The following is a 22,966-nucleotide window of genomic DNA, read 5'->3' as shown; positions in this document are numbered from 1 at the left end:
CAACAGAACATCCACAGGTACTCTCCTCTCCAAAACACACTGTACAAAAAATAAAAACCAACAAGGGAGTATTGAGATTATCTTCTTTTAAACCTAAGTTTTTACTCTCACATGGGTAAATTCCTCCTTCTTTCGGCTGCTCCATTTATGGGTTGCAACAGCAGGTCATCTGCCTCAATGTCATCCTCCTCTGTCACGCCAGCCCTCTGAATGTCCTCCTTCACTACACCCATGAATCTTCTCTGTGGTCACATGTCCAAACCATCTCAAACTCGCCTCTCTAACTTTTCTAACATCCTCTGATGTACTCATTTTACTTCTGTCCATCCTGGTAACTCCCTATGAAACTGGAGCATGTTCAACTGTCTTACTTCCAGCTCGACTTCCTGTATTTTTGTCAGCGCCACTGTCTCCAAACCATACATGTAGGTCTCACTACCATCTTGTAAACCTTTCTTTTCTATCTTGTTGCTATTCTTCTGTCACAAATTACCCCTGACACTCCCCTCATTCTACCCTGGCTCTACTTTCTTCTTCACCTCTGTTGTGCACTGTCTGCTGCTCTGGATGGCATTTAAACTCACCTTCATTCCACTGCTCTTGCAGAAGTAGGTAGCAGGCAATGTTTCAGGATGCTGTACAGTTGATATATGAAGGAAAATTAACACAAAGGCATATATTAGATGAGATCTGATTGGCAGATATTTAAAACTAAATGATTAATTAGAAGAGAAAATCCCCACTTTTAACTTCTAACACCTTCAGCATTAACATGTCCCACTTTGCAACAATCCATATATACTCTTTGTCTTTTATTTCAATTTTGTGGGACATGGTCACACTATAAAATGATCACAGATGGTTTTATAGTGTGATATTTAAAAAGAGTGGTTGAATTTTCTCACAATTTTAATGGTTAAATTAAAAAGTAAACAGCAGCTAAATTAAATGAATGATCAAACATAACCCCGTTTTTTGTATCTAGTCATGCGTGACCTGACCATGACTGGGTCTCCTGTATGCTGGGGCCCAGTTGGTAAACTGGACCCCGGGGGAGTGAAACGGGAGTTAGAAGCGTCTTGATTTTATTACATTCAGGGACCCTTCAGTACCTGAAGTGTTGCGTCTCCCTCTAAATAGAAAAACTAAATTTATGGCGATGACAAATCCCACGTGGCTCCTCAGAGATAAATAAAGCCAAACTAGATTCTTCTCCTGCTTCTCTGTTGCCTGGTGAGCGTGAGCGCGCACGGATCCACGGGCTGCTGATGAGAGAGAGAGAAAGAGAGAGCGGGCGTGGACGCGCCGGCCTGTGTGTGATTGTGGTGTTAGTGCTCGTGGTGGTGTGTATGTGTGTGGGAGCAGGAGGGGAGACTCTGCAGTGTCTTGGCAGCTGCATTAGTGCATCTCCCACCGTCCGCGATGCCTTCACGGCCAATGCCTGCCTCCTCCGCGTCCACTTGACGAGAGAAACCGAGATGAAGTCGTCGGGAAACTGAGCCGGACGTTCACACATTGCTCGCTGTATGCCCCGGAGACAGTTCGGAGCGCTTCATTCACGTACCGAGAGCCCGTGACGAGAATTTTTAATGGAAAATGGCGATAGGCGAAAGGTCTTGCAGCATCGTCTGCTTGCTATCTATCCAGATTATCTTCATTTTCAGCGCATCGTGGCCTGGAGCGCAAGGTCTCTTCCCCCAGCAATACACGTAAGTAACCCTCAGTGAAAACGCAGCCGGGCTCCGATGGGAGACAACTTTGGGCTTGACCACTTCGCTTTGCCACCAGGAGATACTCCAGTCACCCTACATGCTTTATCTTCTGCTGTTATGTAATTTGACAGGGTTGGCGATTACATCAATGTAAAGGCAGGTTATTTAAAGAGCTGGAAGGTGTAGTCCACGCTATGATATATATAGGGGTATATAGGTATATTTGTAGGGTTAAATGAGCAATGATATTTCAGTGTTCCTCCCAAGCAGAAGAACCCATACTGTAAGTGTTTGTACATCAAGTTAGGCCAAATTAGGAGCATCTGGCAAATGATTAATCCTCCCTGTTACTATATGATGAGTTAGAGCCTTCATCTGATGTTCTGCACACAGAAGATCTGAGGGTTTTACCCAATGGACGACTGTGAATATTAACTTTGACTTTCTCAAAAACCTGTTTAAAAACAAAAAACAAACAAAACATTAAAACTGCGAGGACGTACAGGGAAGTTTAAGGTGAGCTAGACTGTGGCTTTAATTAGTTGAGCTATTTGGAGAATTTCTATTTGACATGCAACATTAAGTCTGTGCAGTCATAAAACTGGTAAGGCTCTTTTGCTTGTTTCCCCTGCTGTTCTTGTGCTCCACTCAGTGCTAGATATTTCCATGATGGCTTGAAAAAAAAAATCATCAAACAGTCCTATCATTTCCTACAACCTCTTGAGGAAACCACACTGTGCACTGTACAACACAAGTACTCAAAGCTCAGGAGTAGCCTACTAGTACCGTGCCTACTATTTAGCACAGCAGAAGAAAGGTGTGGTTTTACTGTGGCTTCTTGCTGAAGGCTGCATTCGAAATACCATTTCCCCTTGTTTTTCAATCAATCTCCTGCCCAGTTCTTCAATCCTGACCTTTAACCCGTTACAGTTAAGTACAGCTGGCACTTAACTTGAGACTATCTGGGCCCAACTCCAGGCTCAGCGATCGGGCTGCTCAGGAGGGAGGAACAGGCCAGATGGTCCACTCATCTCCAGGGCACATGCTGAAGAATTTCTGGCCAATCACAACTGGAGATATGAGGTTTATTTACCAATTAGAAAAGAGGGGTCTATTCTATAAACCAGTCAAGTGTGGGCGTGTGCATATGTATGTGTTTTATGATGAAATGGGTTATTTCAAGCTGCTGCTTTCTCCTCCTCCTCCTCCTTTCTGCTGCTTTTTTCTGCTGAGTGCTCTGAAACAGCTCCATAGTCTTGTGCCCTGGGTCGCTTCGGCTAAGCTAAATGAAGCGGTATTGCAACGCCGTAGAACAGCTTCTCATTCCAATTAAGAATTAATACTGCAGCAGCGTAGATTTATACCACTTCTCCCTCTCTCGCTTTGCTCTTTCTCCTCCCACCCTTTCTGTCTTGATACGGCCTCTCCCTGCTGATAGATAGATAGATAGATAGATAGATAGATAGATAGATAGATAGATAGATAGATAGATAGATAGATACTACAAAAAATATGTGTTTTTGTAGTAATAGCCTGCCATGCTGCAGGCATTGCAATCTGCCTTCCTCGTGTTCTGACATCTAGAACATCAATGGGGGAAAATCTAATATTTTTTTTTCATTATTTTATTGCAGTTATTCTCAGACTGCAAAGGAGCTCATGACCTATAAAAGTTTACATTAGAAATATGTGTTTTGAGAACATTGATCAAAATACCTTTGTTAAAGTACTCAAATTCAAATCGGAGGTACTTTCACTTTATTCGAGTACAACCTTTTTTATTCTGCATCAGATTTCAGCTTCTGTTATTTACTACTGCTATATTTGAAGCTTGACCATAATAAAATCATGCTAAAAGTATTTTGCTTAGTGGATGAAACTTTGCATAAACCTTGCCTATGGCACAGTGGGTCCCAACGTTTATACAGCGTACACAAGTATTCTATACAAATCCCACAATCACATTTATTTTTACATTTAACACATTCATAATGCAGAATTGAATGTCAGGTTAGAGCGGTGTGTCAAAACACAATGAATCAGAGAACTATACTATAATAATCATAGTGTATGTATGTTTGCATGAATAACATGAATAAAACCTCCTGGAGGTATCACAGTGATATCGTTATTTTTGACTTATTTTGGCTGCAGCGATGAATTTAATGAAAATCTAATATTATGTCATCACTAATATGGCACATATGACACCTTGAATGGGGCTGTTTTTCACAGCGAGTACTTTTGTTTTGCTGCCTTTATGTACTTTTTATGTACTTCGCCTATCGCTGCAAAATCATGTGTAATATGCAACACGTGGAGTTGTAACAGGGCAGAGAAGAAATCTTCTTTTAGTTAAATCCACAACGCTGATCTTTCTCTCAAGGCCACTGCTGGTGTTGCAGTAGAACTCAGTGTCTCGAGTAGCTTTGTGTTTTTGCACAGCACATGAACAGACATTAAAGGAAGCAGGCCATGTGTTAACAAAGCCAGGTACTGTTGTCAAAAGAAGATTTTTAGTTTGCGGGATGGATTTGAGGAGCACCAAGATATGGATAGAACTGAGCAAGCATCAGTAGTGGCGGATAAGACAGTTTATGAGCAGCATAAAAAGAGGCGGGTTGCAAAGTGGCAGTCAGCTTGTCTCTGTCTGATTTAATTACTGATTTCCAGTAACCCAAACCGTAGATAACCATAGATAGAAAGATAGATAGATGCTTTATGGCTTTTCCGTCTGCTCCTTATACCCCACCTATGGCTCAGCTGTTCCTCTCAACCTTTTGCTCTCTCTGCTGTAAGTGAATATGGGTCACATCATGTAGTGCTTCTCTGTCTGTCTTCACAGCGCTGTGTGACTATAGCCGGTAACAGAGTAGAGGCACAAGAGTGCTTTGCTGTGTGGCCCCTGTACTTGGTTTTCTGATGTCCCACAGGGCTTAAGAGGAAATAGAGCACACAGTCAAAAACTTTAGATTGTGCTTCAGCGGCACTGACTCACGGGGTCGAAGCTGCTCTGCAGTCATGTAACAAACCTAATTTAGACACAACTTTTTGAGGGCATTTTAACTGAAACTGTGAAGAAGGAAGCTTGGTGTCTTCAGTAAGTTATATGCCTTATTTCAGAAAGACATTAAAGTTACATTTTAGGAACAAATCTTTGCTTTATGTGGAAAAAAAAGTTAACTTTTAGTCGGTTTGTGGGTACAACTGGACACTAGTCCCCTATATGATTGCTTACTGTGCTGTCTTCAGCTAGTCGTGAGGAAAATGTGGAGCAATGCACAGTTGTCAGTCCAAAATGGTAGCATGAGAAAAGCTCAATTTTTGGAGCCAGCAGCAGCTGTTGTCAAAATTCGGATGTGCCAGAAACTCAGGATAGTATTCTCACCACTGCAGTAAACCAGATCTGCAAAGATTTTATAATAACACACAACAGACTAGCCGGCACAACAAAGTGTGCACTGTTTTTTTGTGTAAAGTAAATAAATAAAATGCTTTGTAGCATTTTCAGTAAAAAGTGTGATAAAAAAGTGTTTTTATCCAGGTTTGAGTGTTGCAGAAAAGCCACATATTCATAATGCTTTTTTTTAATCTATGAAGATTAACCCCACACATTTTTTTAGCAAATGTCAAAACATATGGGATGCAAATGGAGGACGTGTGTTAATGAAGCAGTCATGGCATCTGACGTGCTTCAGCTTTGGGATTGCTCATTGTGTTCATGATTGTAAACATGATATTGTTTTGCGCCATGTGACATTTAAGCAACCTGTAGGATTGCTGGGAATAATGTAACTGATTGCCCAATTTATAGGTGCCTTTTAAAGAAATCCTAGCATCTGCGACAAAGTCTTTTTGTCTGTATCTACTTTGCTACTCCTGCCTTTGGATTTGCTCCTTTTACAGTTTTAAATGAACGAGAAAGTAATCATTGCAACAGATTATGCATACAAAGTATCTATTTGTAGTCTGGGTTTCACTGACCAATCACATGCGAACGAAGCAATTTAGCTTTTAGTGGCTCTCCTCTAAAATGCATCTGCATTTGGAAGCAGTCAGTAATAATGACTGGTGCAACAGCAAGTCTTGGCATGGCATGGATATCTGCTGGTTACACCGGAAGCCCCGAAAAATGGACCACTGCCTCCAAAGGCTGAGTCAGCAGACAAATTGACTGTTTTCCAGACTGATGACAAAGTAGCTAAATGCAAAAAAATCAGTCTTTAAAAACAAACAAACAATATTTTAATAAAATTCAAAATATTTTCAGTTAATAAAATTAATGTAATCCAGATTTAATAGCACCAGCAACCTGAGAACACTTTGGAACAGAGTGCATTTTAAAGGCTTCATTTAAAGCGTTAGATATTTTTCCGATTGCATCCCTCTATAGAGAGGGAAAAGGAAAGTGTGCATGCTGTTTCTCTTTTCCACAGCACTCCTCGCTTATTTCTACCACTGCCTCGAATGCCTCAAGGTAAAAAAGAAATTCACTTTCAAATAGATCTGTGTGAAGACATGTCAGGCATTCAGTCTTATAATAATCTTAAATGGGCCTTTAAAGTGATACTCTTGATGTTGCTGGATTTGAAAAAAAAAAAAGGTTATATCTTAGTTTCTATACACGGTTCCTGTAGCTGGGCACTTCCCAGAAACCCAGAAGTAAATTATCACTTCAAATACAAGAATGTGAAAGTGTCTCGCACCGTATTAAGAGCTGTCTGATCTTCATCAGGTCTGCGCGTCCTCGATTTCAGCTGGGCTAGAAAAAAGAAAGAAAAAGAATTCTTTGCAGCATCCAAAAAGCTGTCTTCCTGTGGATTCGGGCAGTTGAGTGAAGATTTGTGGCTTGTCTGACAGCAGAAACAAGCCCAACAAGACTTTAATCAGTGCTGTTGTCTTGTAACTCTGCTGGGAGCTGTCTGACTGATAATGAATTGACTCTCTGGGCACTTACAGGTCTGATTAATTAATTTCCTGGTTTGACTTATTTAGGTAGAAACTAAAATGAATATTTCATCTCCAGAAACTTTTCTTAAATCTGGCTGAAGTGAACTACAGGATTGCAGGGGAATAGATAGTAAGATAGTCAGAGCATAACACAAATAGTGTGTTGTATATGATATAGTTTAGTGTGTAGTCTTTTAAAGCACATTTTTACATTTATGTAGTAATGGTTGACTGCAAAATTTTGAAGGAAACTGATTTTTATACTGCAGGATCCCTCTTTTGTTCTGGTAGGTTGTGTAGGATTGGGTGCCGCTTTGAAATCGCAGCTTGCGATGTGATTATGCCACAGCATTTATTATTTAAAATGGAAGATATGCTATATTTATGATATTGATTTAAGTGCAAAATTCTTATTTAAATGAGTAGTTGAAGGAAGGCCGTACATTTAAAATAAAATACATTCGTGGAATAGGATAACATATTTAGTTACCCTAAAAGAATTCAGCACACGTAGTAATGGAATATCTTGAATTTCATAAATCTGGTCCTTCAAGTGTTTTCCCCCTCCTTATTCTCTATTTGTGTTTCTCATTTGTAAAAAAAACAAAATCTTCAATGTAATAAGTGCAAAAAATTCCAACAATAATAATAAAAATAATACTATGTACTTTGAAACTTGAGAATCCAATCAGAGGTGTGAAATCAGAGGTGTGATCCAATCAGAGTAGTAGCAAATTCAAACTAATTTGTTGCTGTCCTTGATAACACTGCGCCAAAGTCCAGAATTTACCTCACATGCAAAAGTTAGCTTTTAATTTAATTAATCCACCTGCAAGGTTTTTTTTGTACCTCCAACTCTTAATCAGACATCAGCCAATGAACTGTGAGTTTCATATCCATTCAAACTGTAGAAGTGCTACGTTTTAGCTGCTTTATTACCTTGATGGCAAACATGATAGGTCTGTAAATAAAGTGATAATAATGTGACCATTTAGTATAAAAATATACTAATGTCTCATGCAGAAGGTTTCCTTAAGCTCTCCCTCGGTCTGCTCATATTTATCTACATGAATTCCATTTAGTAGGATTGTATGAAAACAACTGATAAATTATTTAGTGTGTTAGGCTTTGAATGTTAACGCTGCAAGGAACTGTGGAGCGGTATTATTCCTTTTCATTTCCTATTGTATAGTTCAGTGTATCCTAAATGCTCAAGGAGATAAGAAAGGAAATGAAGCCCCTTTCCTTAGTATTTAGAGAAAAGAGTGCCACTTAGATATTTCCATGTCGGTTCAGTCAGTTAGGAACCTTTCCAGGCATAAAAAGACTATTTGACTCCAACCTAATTATTTTAGTCATGAATTACCCTTTGTGTGGTAGGTGGACTGACATTATAGAAGTAATTAGTGATATATCATCTCCAAACAAGTGCGTTTTCCCCTAAAGAACATTTTTAATGTTTTCAAAATAGCTGTCCCCAATGTCAGAGCATCAATGTTTACTTTTCTTTTATGGGCAGTACTTGTCAACTAGGGAAACTCCACATGGAGAGGCAGAGGAGGTCTTGAATTGAGGTCCGTTGCCCTTTCTCACATAACAAAACACTCAAAACGAAGCAGCCCACTTCAGACAAATTCATGCTTCATTTGGTTTAAGGGAGGGAGCCTGCATGATGACCATTTACCCGCCTGTGTATCAGACGTATCCCAGCATGAGTCATGGTCTTTGTGCTAGGGAGCAGGCAGTTTGGACACCTTTAAATGTCTGATGTCTGTGTTTTCAGGGCTGCAGTAGATGTGTGAAAACAGCTAGAGATTTGTATATGCTGAATGTATATGCAGAAAATCAAAATCAACAAAATCAGTAGGATGAAAAATAGAGAAGGTTTGGTGCCATTTCTGTGTTTTACATATAGTGTATTTAAATGTTTTTCCTTTCCAAACACTATGTAACACCATCAAGGTCAAATTTAAGGTCAAACTTGATCATCACTGGCTTTTATTCCACAGTGTCCCAGGTTTTCAGTTTTGACTGCTTGTTTTGTGTTTCACCTTTAATTAAATATCGTCCGGTCTCATGTGAGGATTACACTGGATACATAATAGATTGGATCATGGACATACAGGGAATACTGTGTGAAAGTGAGCCCTCCCAACAGTCTCTGTTTAAATCTGACAAATAGTCTCTCTGCTGTATTGATACGAGTATAGTTTTCTGTTTTTTGATCAAATAGAAAACAATGAATGTAGTTTTAGTTTATTGGGATTTCTTGGATTAACCAGTCCGCATCTTGAAACGTTACTAGGGAAGACACTGAGTATGTGAGTGTAGCTTGTGGTATAAAGCACTTTCAGCAATCAGTAAGATTTCAGTTGTTCAGATGTCCAGACATTGAATTACTCAGCTGTAGACCTGCTCCATACTTTTCCCTTTTGTTGTTACAAATCCCATGACTCACTGTATTTTTTTAAAAACAGTTTTCAAAGTTGCTCTGTTTGAAGAGCACTTTGCAAATACCGAATTTCATTGATAGTTTGTGGCTATAATGTTGCCTTTTAAAAGATATTCAAACACACATTGAGTTTTTCAAAATACAAAAACAAGAAAAGACAGATTTGTGCAGATAAGTTCAAAAACAATTACCACTGATAATGTTTTTCTGCTTACTCTGCTGCATTGGAAGTCATTATAATTGCAGTGTGGATGCATATTTTTGTGGATGCATATTTTTTAAACATATATCCAAACTATATAACAATTAAAGAAATAAATACTTATATTAAGTACAGACAAGCTTGCAAATCATATGCAATTACAGATCATTGCAAGAGCGACATTAAAAACATCCACACTGACCAAAAAAGCTGTTCTCTCGCTCTGTTGCTGCAAGAAAAATGAAGCATGTTTGCATAAAACGTGTGGTAATCTGTGTGCAGTTTACTGCTATTTTTGTTACATCACTGATTGTTTCTGTGAAACAGATACACCTATCTGTTTCATTTGTTTTGCATTGTGTGACAGTCAGCCTCCGGTGTTTATCCACAGGATGATGCACTGGGCCAGGCGTATCGAGCAGGAGATTGACAGAGTCTTTCAGCACATCACTGGAGCTCAGCAGTTGAAAGGGGTGAGTGTCTGCTTCTCTCATTCATCACAGTGTTGGATAAACTCAATAAGAAGTGCACCGAGCAGAGAGGTCAGCGCGCAAATTGACTGTAACTCCATTAAGTTGAAGATCCGCAGCTAAATAGGTGCAAAAAACAAGAAACCAGTCACAGTCTGTCTCACTTAAACCACTTTGTTTCCTTGTTTGGTGGTTTTCTGGGATCCCTGCAGAGCCAATAACAAAAATAATGTTTTCTCAGAACAGCCATAAATCTTTCTCTTACATTTGTTCTCTTTAGCCGTTATTTTTAGTACGTATACTCTGCTTTTAGACATTTTAGATACATAATTTTGTATTGCGTTGTGTTTGCAATAATTATCAGTTTTGCGCGCACTGGATTATACCCCTGAAAGTGAAAGAGATGCCTCAACACACACCTACAGTGGTTAGATTTAGAATATCTGAATTGAGCTTCATGAAATCAAGAGCTTTAATAACACCTACATTCATGAATACTAATTTAGGCCTTTCATGAGCTGATCATATAATAACTGTGTTAATATTGAAACTGTTCATTTTTGAACACATAACAGGTATTTTCCATTAAGCTCTGAGTTGGAAGTCATTAATGATTGATTTTTACATTACAGGTACATTAGAGTAATCTTATTCCAGGGTGTTTTGATTCTGATTCTGTGTATTAAATTCCATATTAAATGGTTCTAGTTCTGGTTCTAAACAATATCCAGTCAACTTGGATCTCAGATTCCAACTCTGCTTTTTCCAGCTGAAGGTTGGACATCAAAGTTTTTAGTGAGCATTGCTCATGCAGAAGTAAATAATGAATTCCTGATAAATATTTTATACTTAGGATCAACTCAAAATAAAAGTTGTTGTTTACTAAAATAAAAGAACATTTTAATGTGGAAATGTAGCTCAGTTGCACCCTAAAATAGTGTAAACAAAAGGCTGAAAACCCCCGCCCCCCAAAAAACATTTCCACTGAAGGTTTTTTACAAAATGGGATTTTGATTTGTTACATTCACTGACTGCAGGTAAGTCCAGATTGTAAATGTTTTTATTTTTGTCTAATTGTTCACAGTGATCTGGTAGACTGTCATTAGGAGTGTATTCAGTTTTCTTTTACTTTTTATTTCCAGCATGTTTTCAACATTATTTAGTGTAACAGGTGGCTGGGAGGGGTTGTCCCTCTGAAGGCAAGTGCCAGAGACCAGGACCAAAGATCATCTGTAGGGGGCAAGTGATCCCTGCTCTGAGGAGATGTGTGGGGGCGTTCCCTCAGCAGAGAGCAGTGGCACGTGTCCTCTCTGTTTGTGTCACACCATAGCAGATGGTCAGCCTGCAGTAATGCCTTGATGTGAAACTCACTTGTTCATTCAATCCTCATTAATCCCGCCATGCTTTTAAAACACTGCAGATCTGTTCAAGATAGTTGTCCTTTGCTTAGAAAGTTCTGTGCAGTTTTCTCTTGGTGAGGAAACCGTTATTCACGTCAGGCATCATTTTAATTCCTAAACCAGGGGTTCACATTTATAGATAACTACAGCTGTCACAGTTAGCTGGGTGTAGAGTAGTAACTTGAGGACCCTGAAGGCTGAATTTGAGAGGCATGAAAGTATCAGTAAAATTCCAAAAACACTGGTTATCATGACACTTTGGGAATATAAGATCAGGAATCATCATGTGAATGATATGGTAATTATAAATAATATTAAATAATGAAAGGACCATAAGTACACAGAGGAGAATATAAAAATGGGTGGGAAGTGGGGCAGAGCTGAAACAATTTAGGACAGAACGTAAAACTCAGTTCAGCTCTTGCACCTTTCTGAAGTGACATTTTCATATATTCCATACATTTCACTGAATAAAAAGGTGCTTCTATGAAATAGGTCACTTCAACATCTGCTATGTAAGAGTATTTAGTTCTTAAACCAGTCAAAATGGCAGCTCATTCCAAAAAAGAACGAAGGACGATGTGACTCTGTACCTACAAGAAGTATTAGTATGTTAGCACAATAGCAGTGGCTATGTAGCATAAAGAACAGATGATAATGGGAATGTTATGAGTTTTATATGTAATTGCACAAAGCAAATCAAAGTATGGGGGAAACAGTCTCACCACAAAGAATAACAGGAAAACAGAACCTTTTCTTTATCATGGTAAATTACTAAATTCATTGTCTTATAACCATAGATGTCAAAATTGCAGTGGATATCCATTAAGACGTGCTATTTCAGTTTGAACTTGTTGTTGAGGACCAGCAGCTTGTATACAGAGGGCAAAATAAGCATTGAACGTGCCAACATTTTCACACTAAACATATTTTTAATGGGGCTATAGATGTGAAATTTTCTGATGTAATCTAGACATAGAAAGAAATCAAAACAAATAAGTCCAAAAAGGAACTTATGTGTAATAAAGTGGAATGACACAGGTATAAATTGTTTTATCAAAGCCACCCCCCCCCCCCCCCCCAAAAAAAAAAAACCCAGCTGAAATCTCTCTGTATTTTACAAGCAGGCCTACCCCAAATTAATATTAGAGGGTTCAGTCCTATTTGATGGCCTATGAAAAGGTTTTTCTTTGGCACGGTGTCACACAAGAAGCATCTCTTTATGAGTAAAAGCAAAAAGCTCTGTCAAGACTGTAGTGACCTTATTGTTGCAAAACGTACTGATAGCGTTGGGTATGAATGTTGCAGTGAGCACTAAGGCTGGGAATAAGAACCATTTCTTATAGTAGTTTAGTTTCTGTTCCTGTTTCTAAAGTAGAATCACTGTGGCGATCGCTTTAAAGTCTCTTTGTGCTGTTGGTTTTGTTTTCATACCTAAATACTAAGAGAAAAATCATATGTGTGTCCTCATGAAGCTGATAGATCGACCCAATCAATCACCTGACTTGCATTTCATCTCAATAGCCCTATTAGAAATATATTTAATGAGGAAAATGCTACCAGGTTCAATATTTATGTTCCTACATGGTTGTTGTCTATGTTTTACCCACATAATGCGTGTCCTCAGTGGTGCTCCTTGATGGATTCTACACAAGACCTAGTTCTTCACAGACTGCACAGTTCACAGAAACACCCTGTTCATCGCTGCATGTTCCCATCTGTGCAGCATGGGCCAGTAAAGCATCTGGTCAGTATTCAACATTTGGGCCATTTTAAAGTTAGGGAAGAAAGCTAATTTTAGGGGAAAAGTCCTCTTGCAGTCTGTATGTATGCTTGCCAACCAGATTCATCCAGATCACTGCCTTTCTTTTTGGCTTATCTTAATTCTTTCTCCAACATCTTTGCATGTGGGATAGATAAACCTAAAATACAGTAAGCATACAATAAGATGCTGTAAAATAATATTCTCTTTGCGTATTGGATGACAACAAGGAGATCCTACTCTGTGTGTAATAATACATAATTGAAAAGTTTTGCCATAGAGAGATATGAAATTTATAAATAATAAAAAATGCCAGGCACCTTTTTTTTTTTTTTTTTTTTTTTTACTACAAAACTAATATCTGAATCTGAAAAGTGAAAACCTGATGACTAAGCAACAAATGTACACTCACTGCCCGCTTTGTTAGGTACACCTGTTCAACTGCCTGTTAATGCAAATATCTAGCCAATACCAGCCAATAACATGGCAGCAACTCGATGCATTTGGTTCATGTAGACTAAAGGTGACCTGTTAAAGTTAGACTGATCATCAGATTGGGAAGGTGATTTGAGTGAGCTTGATCATGGCATGGTTGTGGATGCCAGACAGGCAGGAAAATGGTGATCTGCTGGGAATTCCCCGTACAACCATCTCTAATGTTTACAGAGAACACAAAAGAGAAAATATCCACTGAGTAGTAGTTCTCTGGTTGAGAAATGTCTTATTGATCAGAAGTCAGAGGTTAAACACTCTGTGCTAAGAAGAAGAGTCAAAAATAACTAAAAAAAACCAAACAAATGTTGAAGCAGATGGTCTACAGCGGCAGACGACCACACCATCTAAACTTCACTGTACTCAGGCCCTAAGTACAGTGAAGTACGCCACTGCCTTGTGGCGTACTTCACTGTACGTCCAAAACTCAAATGCATTCTGGGATATTGCATTTCGTCATTTCGAGCTGATTGGAGACCAAAACAACCAATCAGATTTTTTTTGCATCCAAGTCTGTGATTGGCTGGTTTTGTGGCACAAATATAACGGTGTACAGAAAGAGTTGAAGGCGCACGGGCAGAAATGTTGAGAGCGCAAGCAACACATTGCGAGTGAGCGCAAATGCAAAAACTGAGCGAGAGGGGCTGCTATTGTGTGTGTATATGGATAATAGCAAACACTGAAATACATTTTTTACACGCAGCAATGAGTTTTGTTCACTCAAATTTAGTTTTTCTTCGCTCAAAATAAATTTCTTCTCAAAATGCAACACTTGCACCTGCAAATTTGTTTTACGTGCGCTCAGAATAGTGGCACAATAATGCCATAGGGGTGGCCCCAACAGCACACATTGACACAGAAGTCACCAACCTTTGTCTCTCAAAACTAGGCGCCTGCTAATGCCTGTCTATCTGCTGTCTCCCTATCTCGTGTCCTTGCTGCCCATTTCTTTGCACACTGTGTTCTCCTTTCTGTCGCCTCTGCTTCTCACATACACCTCTGACTTATTCTCCCAATTCTGTGTGTGTGCTCTATGTGTGAGTGTTTAGCAGCTTGACCTATGGCCTACTTAAATGAATAACGAATATAATGCTTTACTATCGTTAATACAACTAAATCCCTAATACTACAATAATCTATTCTTACAATATAGTCAGTCTCTGCCAGGCTCAGATGAGAGAGGAGAGGCGAGCTGTGTTTTTGTTTTGTTAATTAAGTTACTTTGGGGGGGGGGGGGGGGGGGGGGGGGGGTTGTTAAGTTTCATGTAGGATGGGGTTCACTGTAAATAAATTGCTCACCTCTGGAAACCCGAAATGTCTGCTGAGTCTGCTTCCCTACCACCTTCCTTGACGTTCGAGTCTGACTACTTTATAGAGCACCTTAGAGATGTGGTGGACCAGGAAAATCTCATCATGGATATGTACCTGACAGATCTACAGCAACTCTTTGATGCTGTCATGTCAATATGAACCAGAATGTTTTCAGCACCTTGATGAATCAGCGCCATTAAAAATTAAGGCAGAAGGCAAAAGAGCCTAAACCAGCACTAGCAGTGTGGCCACGATTTAAGCTCTAAGAATTTCAAAGCAGAAATGATTCTAAGACAAATATTGAGGAAGGTATTGCTCCTAAATAAAATCATTACTCAATACAGCTCCACCCACTATCAGTCCAGTGTGATTCCCAGATGTCTCCCACTGACCTGTAAAGTTTCCTTGTGTACTTTCTGTGGCTGTACCAAAGCTGTACGGCAGGTGCTCTGAATTTAACTTTCTCTCTGCGGTCTAATTCAAATTCAGACCCTGCAGAGAAAAGCATTAAGAGCGTCATTTGGATGTATCAAGCTTAAGATCCCCATGTGTATAACACGCATCTAATTTATAGAAAGTCCGCTGTGTGATACAAATATGCCTTTTTAATTTAAGCATAAATTAACTCTAATGTAGATTACTTTCTATATGTTTTTTATGACATGGTGATGATTGCACATAAAATTACTTTGGGTGCTTCAGTGTGAAAACACAGTGTTCATAAATACTTATGCATGAAAGGAGACAACTTAGAATTGGACTGTACACGCAGACACAGCAAGTGCGCCTTCAATGAACAGATGAGCTTTCGCAAATTGTCGAGCTTTGAATCTTACAGCTCTGTCTCAGACACTCTGTCAGTGTCCTTTTTTATTCTGCAGGTTCATGAAAAAAACGATTTATTCATAGATAACTTATCTCTGGAAAAGTCAGCAGGAGTGAGGTTTGCACTCGATGCACATGTTGCACATGTTTTTAACAGCTGTCCATTCAAACTTTACAGATATACAATGAAGAAAGGCGTCGGTTTAGTCTGGTGAAGAATCAGCCTCGGAAGATTGTTGAAAAAGTGGCCTCGGATATTGAGAAACTTCTGGCTAAAAAGCGCAAAGCACTTGATGTAAGTATGTTTCCTCAAGTTTTGTATTTTTATCTTGTGATTTATAAATATTAATTTCTTAATGCCATAATCATACAATGTTGCTTTAAAAACATGTATAAAAGAAACGCCCTACTTATCACAACATAAAATAATCTGGTCCTTCTCATTTTTCTAATATTAGATAAATACAATCTCAGATGCACAGCAACTGACATATTACACTGTGTCCTTATTTAATTACCAAAAATCAAACTGCAGAATTAGTGTGTGAAAATCTAACTAAACATTTACTAAATCTAAGGGAGTTAAGAGATGTTGATAATCAAATATACCCAGTTAACCGATCATCATCAAGTATGTGCACCTCTCTGAAAGAAAAAGATTTATCAGTTTGCTGGTCTGGAGCATTCAGTTGTGTGTTAGCACAGTGCCAAGGAGGAAAAAAATTCAGCAATGATCTCAGAGAAACAATTATTGCTGCTGCTGTCAATCTGGGAAGGATTATAAAACCATTTCCAATATAGCGAGAAATGTTATTCACAAGGGTAAAAGCCTCAAAACAGCTGCTAATCTTCGCTGGAGTGGTGAATTTGCTGGGGTGGCTGTAGCTCAGGAGGTAGAGCAGGTCACCTACTGATCGGAAGGTGGTTCGATCCTTGGCTCCTCCAATCTGCATGCCAAGTATCCTTGGGCAAGATACTAACCCCAAGTTGCTCTCCAATGCATCCATCGGAGTATGAATGAATGTGTGTGAATGTACTTAGAAAGCACTAAGTTCAGAGAAAGTGCTTGTGAGAATGGGTGTGATTGGGTGAATGTGGCATGTTGTATAGAGCGCTTTGAGTACTCCGGGAGACTAGAAAAGCGCTATATAAGAATCAGTCCATTTGCCTGAGCAAAGCTTAGAGAAACTGTGACAGTTAGCATTAGAAGAAGACCGAACAAGTACATTTTGTTTGGAAGGGCTGCCAGGAGAAAGCCTCCTCTCTCTAAAATGAACAGCATGGCTTAGGGTTGGAAAGCTGCATCTAAACAAACCACAAGGTCTTTGCAACATCATTTGTATAGACCAGAATAAAGTGGAGATTTTTGCACATAAGTTAGAGCACCATGCTTAGCAAAAACAAAACACAGAATATCAGCAGATTATAGTTACTTAATTTTATAACCTTTTAAAGACCAGATGATTTTTTAAATTATGTTTTTATACCTAAAACCTTAGAAATGATAGAGGGTGAAGTTTATTTTCACATTGCTACATGCAATCCATTTCTCTGTCCTTTTGTACAATGCTGTTTGTGCAAAACCTAAAAAAAGGTTTTGTAAAGATATGACCTATAGATACAAATGTTACTTGCTTATAGCACAGATGCAAGCAAAGACAGAAAAGTTTGATTGAGAACCCATTTCATGTCCTGCAAAATGCAGGACCACAGTATCATTTACAAACACCAGTTAACACAAGTCTGATTAAGTCTGTCTAATAGTGACCTTCCCCCAAAATCATCTGATTAGAGAAATTGAACATGTCATCATACTTGCTTGTCTAATGTGGCTGTGTCTCTGTAGAGGTTAGCCAGTGAAGCAGAGCGGCTCCAGCGGGAGCATCTGTGGCAGGATGAAATCAAGGTAAGTCTCAATAACATTATATTCTCAGTTCAAATTAGAAATATAATGTTACTCAGTTTATAGCTTTGATAGTTGTGCATGTAGCAAATTCAGCTCCATTTCTTTTACTTTCCATTTCCAAATGCGTTTATTTAATTACTTGTAAGGCCTTGGTGGGTTTTTGTTTTCAACATATTCGGCTTTACTTTTCTTCATAAGGCTTTTTGTGTCCATAGTGGATTTGAACTTGAGTCAATCTATAGTAATTTCAAGGGGAAATTTTTTTTTCAAAAAAATAATATCTTTGAAATACTTGAAAATGTGTCGATTAAAAAATTAAGGAAACAATACAGTGTATTACAATAATATATGTTATTGTAATACACTGTATTGTTTCCCTAAAAACTTTTCAAAAAGCACATGTCATCATACTTGTCATCACACATTTCCTAACATGTTAGAAACGGTACAATTTTATCTTGAATTCACTGAATAAAATAATTCAGGGGTATGTTTCTCAGCCCTGTGTCTCTAAACGGGATGACCTGAGAAAGAAACATTTACACCAGGCAGCTGAGTGGATCCCTCTGCGCTGCGCTCGTCTGGCTGAAACAGATGACTGAGTGCACTCAGCCGTGTGGTTCTTTTGAGTCCTACACACATTGGCATTCCACTTTTCCACTCGGTCTGCTTCATTTCCCCGACAAAATGAGACGGGATTAACCTCATCCTCTCACATGGGTTCTCACATCCTTCTCAGAGGCACTGAATTCCCCTGTGATTTCAAAGGACTACATGTTTTTGCTCATCCGCTACAATCTGAGTAGACACTGTTGACCACTTTGTGAAGTTTGCCTTAGGCTCCCAGTTAGATTTCCACATCTTAACTGGCCGTTGTTTTCGTTTCTTCCTCTGTTTTTGAATGTAGGCAAAGTGATTTGATCATCAGAAGATGGTACACTGTTAACATAAAGAGAAGGACATGGCCACGTAGGCTGGAGTTTTTAAATGATGATCAATACTAAGAGGCCGAAAGTGTGCCAAGTAAATAGCCCCCACACCATTACACCATCACCATTAGCCTGGATATGCTGTGCATTCAAAGATGCTCTTTCCATCTCTGTAAGCAGAGTCCGGTTGTGGCAGATGGCTGCTCCTAAATGAGCATAGTTCTGTCAGAGATTTGTTCTTGTTAAAAGGGAGTTTTTCCTTCCCACTGTTGCCAAGTGCTTGCTTAAAGGGCGTCGTTTGGGTTTTATGGTATTATGGGTTTTATCTCCATAATTGTGGGAGCTTTACCTTAGTGGAAAAAGCACCTTGATGGGACTGTTTTTGTGATTTGGTGCTATATAAAGTCTGAAAGTAAAAAGGCCTGATCAGCAAAGATTACCAATTTTACTCTTTGGGTTTTTTAAAATAAATATTTGTATAGAGATGGTGTTGTTTCCACTTGTAACCAGTATGTAAGCTGAGCAACCCAGCCTGCTTAGCGTGGAGCTCTATATTTAGCAGAGGGATATAAGAGTGATACCCATCTTCTCATCTGTCTCTTAGCAAAGATAGGAACAAGCATATTGTTATACATAAAGGTGAGGGCATGATGAGAAAGAGACAGATTGAAGAGACGATCTGAGTAAATCCTAAACGTCTCCTTTTTTATCATATATGAATGAAACTATCCTTTATCGCTGCTGACAGATTAATGTTAGAAGAAGCAGAGCTCATAGGAGAAGTTAACATGGTGGATGAGCAGCATCATTTCTTTGGACTGACTGAAAAAGAACACTGACTGATAGCTCGGTGTTTTCAGAGGTGCTAAAACTTTATATTACTAACAACAGGATGACTAACGGCAGACTGATGGAGTTGTCATGTTAAGTTCGATTTAGGCTAAGGCGCTCTTTGGAGATCAAATCTGGTAATCAGAACAGGCCAAAAATAGGAACACATCCACCTCAGTGTAGATGTCACGCGTACTCTGAAGTAAAGACAGTAACAGATGGCGATGCTCCACACAAGCCTAACAGCCTGTCTACTGATTCATAATGTGAGAGTGCTGAACAGAAAACAGTACCGAACAATAGGAAACATTTGGTGGTTACAACATCACAAATGCAGCTTTTCCTTTTTTTAAAAATGTAGTTTTAAACTAAAGACTTCTGTACTTTTTTTGGCTGCTGTTTAGATGAAAGTGTTACTTTGGAAAGCTCTTGTGCTTTTTGTTAACATTTTATGGATGGAGGAATAATTTTTTTTGGCTGTAACTCCTCTCTGGGAAAGAATGTTTTGGATCCGTGCATCCAGCTTGGGGTCTCGGAACAGCTGGTGCCTGTCCCCCCCCCCAGCTGTGACTGGGCAAGAGGTGGGGTACACCCTGGAGAGGGGCCTGACTGAGAGAGACAGAGAACAACAAAGTCTCAAATCCCTGGATTCAAACTGCTTCTATTTGAGGTGCTCATTAGAAAAGATACACATGGGCTAAGTCATGAAAGAACTTCATGATTTATCAAAGAGGATTCTCTGGGTTTTGGGCACAGCCATGTTCCTGGGAGTCTGGTTGTTGATTGGTGTGTACCAGTTTGTTGTGTAGGGTGAGAGTCCTCCTAAAACTGATTAATGGTGGTTCAGAGGAGATCTGGGTCATTACACCATCACTCCCAATAATACCCCAATTCCTGTTATTATATGTTTATTTGTCTCTGCCTCTGTACTGTATGTTTTCCCCAAGACTAACTTATGTTTTATTAGTTTTGGAACATTTCTTTTAAATAAGGTTTGTGTGTCCAGGTGTTGGATAGTGTTTCTATATCTATGTTCCTGAAAACGCTATTTCCTTAGATTTAGCCTCACAATCCTTTTCCTGGGTGCAGACTGTCCTCACTCATTAGAATTGACCAAAAGGGACATTTTCTTTAAGCCACTTTGGGTGAAAGCTGCTGGCGTGTACCATAATGTTTCTGTCTGTTAATTTTCTAAATACAGATGTATGCAAAGTCCCTTTATTCTCTTTAAAGGTTATAAGATATAAGAATTTTATTTTCTCCCTGCTGTACACTAAAATAATTTAATATTGGGATTGATTTTATTTTAAAAAACATGATCCAGATTAAGACAAACAATCTTTTTCTGAATAATGTGTTTGAAAAAAACAAATATTTCTTTTATAATTTAACAGTTTTCTTCCCTTTGACCCAGTTATACACCTGCTTAAGGAGGACTAAAAAAGCCTCCATAGCACATCCTTTGGTCTGTTTAAATACTGTGTAATGTTGTTAGTTAACGTCCATTCAGTCAACGACAATAGAAAATCATTAGGTGGCATTTCATGGTCTATGGTCATGTGATTCAGTGATTCAGCATGTCTGCTAACATTGTCTCTGCATCTACATTTAACTAAGAGCAACAACTATAACAAGGCTTGCCTGCTGAAATGCATTGGTTTTTTTGCTTGTTCTTTTTTAAGTTAAACCTGACCATCCTATAAGAATAAAGGCATTTTACGGTATTTGAAATGAGACTGCCTTGGAATTTTTTGATGATTTATCCACAAAAGCATGCTGAAATCCTACCATGAATAAAAAAAAGCATTTCAGCAAGTTCCTGAAACTTCAGACAATATAGAAAACATTTCTGAACATCCAGCTAGTTATCAGCACACGTACGGCATCCATGCTCGTACGGGGGTTGTATGCAGGTATGAGTGACTTGCATGTCTGAGAACGTGAACGATAAATACAGATTTAGTAGGAGTATGCTCAACTCTAAATCATGAACATGTATAGGTAGCTTGTCTGCTTTTTATAAAATATAAAGAACAGAGAAGGTCACTCTTACAGATAGCTGAAAGAAATTCATCTCAGAGTGAATGTTCACAAGTGTACTCATCAGTGAGTGGCCTTGTTTATTTCAGCAGCATCGGACCACATTTAATTCTAAACTGTATATAATTTTCAAAAATATTACTTAAATTATTAAAAAGACATTGATTTGGTTTTTTTTTGTTTGTTTTTTGTTTTGAAGCAGGGTTGTAGTATTAAAAAAATGCAGTTTTGGACTTTCGATGGGCATCATTTTAAATGAACATACATTCTAAGTAGTGGCTACGCTTATGAAGAACTGTGCAGAGACAGACTTGACACATGCATGCATATGATTACTTGTCCTCAAACTGTTTCACAGTTGCAGCCTCTTCATATCTCCATCTGTTCTCTACTAGGAGCTGGACATGGCTTATTATGATTCCAAGGCAGAGCTGGATTATGTGAGTAAGGGACAAATAAACTGAACTTTTATTAAAAAAAAAACAAAAAAAAACTAAGTACAGTAGTACCTTGGTTTATGAGTATGATTTGTTGCTGCTCGCAAACCAAAACCTTCGTATGTCAAAGAGAATTTTCCCCATGAGAAATGATTGATGGACCGCTCCGAGCTCCCAAAATATTCATATAAAAATCATTTTTAAAGGTATTTTCTATATAAGTCACTGACTATGAGTTTTTTGCTCATTACTCGTAGGTCAAGTTACTCGCAATCCGAGGTTCCACTGTATTTGGCTTATACTTACTTGACATAGCCTGAATTGACTCAACTACAGTATTAAGTATTAGGGAGAGAAATGTGTTTGTGCTTCATGTGCTTGTCCTCCTGTTCATGTAGTATTCCATGGATGGAGAAGGAGAGGTGGAAAATCCCTCTCACATCAAGCTGGAGTTTGTGTATGACCCAAACTTCAAGAATAATGTCAACTATTCCTACACAGCTGTTCAGATTCCCACGGATATTTATAAAGGAGGTAAGAGTCCCCAGTCTGTAAAGACATGTTTGCAATTAGCTTAAGGTTAAGGTGTGTATTTAAAATATGTCACCGTTTGTTGATTAGCTCCCGTCATTCTAAACGAACTGAACTGGACGCAAGCGTTGGAGAAAGTCTTCATGGAGAATAGTCGAGAGGATCCGTCACTGCTGTGGCAAGCATTTGGGAGCGCGACAGGAGTCACTCGCTATTATCCAGGTAGGTTTTAGTTTTTAGGTTCCAGCTGTCAGGTAGGAGGTGAATAAGCCAAAGTCAAAGTAAATACTATGACATGAATATTTTCTTCTGTTTTTTTTTTTGCAGCAACACCCTGGAAAGCTCCTGATAAAATTGACCTGTATGATGTCAGGAGGAGGCCCTGGTATGCGTTCCAGCTTTAAACATGTTTACATGTGGGCTGCATGCAATAAATTGAAGCAGATGAAGTTTTGTGTACTCTGCTTTTTTCCCCACAGGTACATCCAGGGTGCCTCATCCCCCAAAGACATGGTCATCCTTGTTGACGTGTGAGTAATTCTGATGAACTCCTTTTGACCCATTCAGAGAATGAACATTCACTTTTCTCATGGTTATCTTAGTTTAGCATCACAGCTGGACACAAGCAAAGGCTAGACTGGCTGGCAATGTACAGAGAGTCCAGGAAATCGCTTTTTTTCTGCCCATGTGGTTTTTTTTAATCTTGATTCTTGGAT

At 38.8% G+C, this 22,966-nt stretch overlaps 1 protein-coding gene across 1 annotated transcript in view; it reads left to right on the top strand.

Annotated features, from left to right (window-relative positions):
- The first annotated feature begins 1,228 nt into the window (after positions 1-1,228).
- The window catches only part of LOC134627690 (voltage-dependent calcium channel subunit alpha-2/delta-2-like), a 40,103-nt gene continuing 18,365 nt past the window's right edge, over positions 1,229-22,966 (top strand). Inside the window, exons 1-9 of the mRNA XM_063474015.1 lie at positions 1,229-1,709; positions 9,708-9,789; positions 15,755-15,871; positions 17,423-17,482; positions 21,678-21,722; positions 22,118-22,253; positions 22,341-22,472; positions 22,578-22,635; positions 22,730-22,780. Of these exons, the coding sequence (XP_063330085.1) occupies positions 1,597-1,709; positions 9,708-9,789; positions 15,755-15,871; positions 17,423-17,482; positions 21,678-21,722; positions 22,118-22,253; positions 22,341-22,472; positions 22,578-22,635; positions 22,730-22,780 (794 nt within the window). The 5' untranslated portion in view covers positions 1,229-1,596. The remainder of the gene's footprint in view (positions 1,710-9,707; positions 9,790-15,754; positions 15,872-17,422; positions 17,483-21,677; positions 21,723-22,117; positions 22,254-22,340; positions 22,473-22,577; positions 22,636-22,729; positions 22,781-22,966) is intronic.

This window comes from Pelmatolapia mariae, linkage group LG5 (genome assembly GCF_036321145.2).
Source record: "Pelmatolapia mariae isolate MD_Pm_ZW linkage group LG5, Pm_UMD_F_2, whole genome shotgun sequence".
Lineage (NCBI taxonomy): Eukaryota > Metazoa > Chordata > Actinopteri > Cichliformes > Cichlidae > Pelmatolapia > Pelmatolapia mariae.
This window is presented reverse-complemented; position numbering and strand designations above follow the sequence as displayed.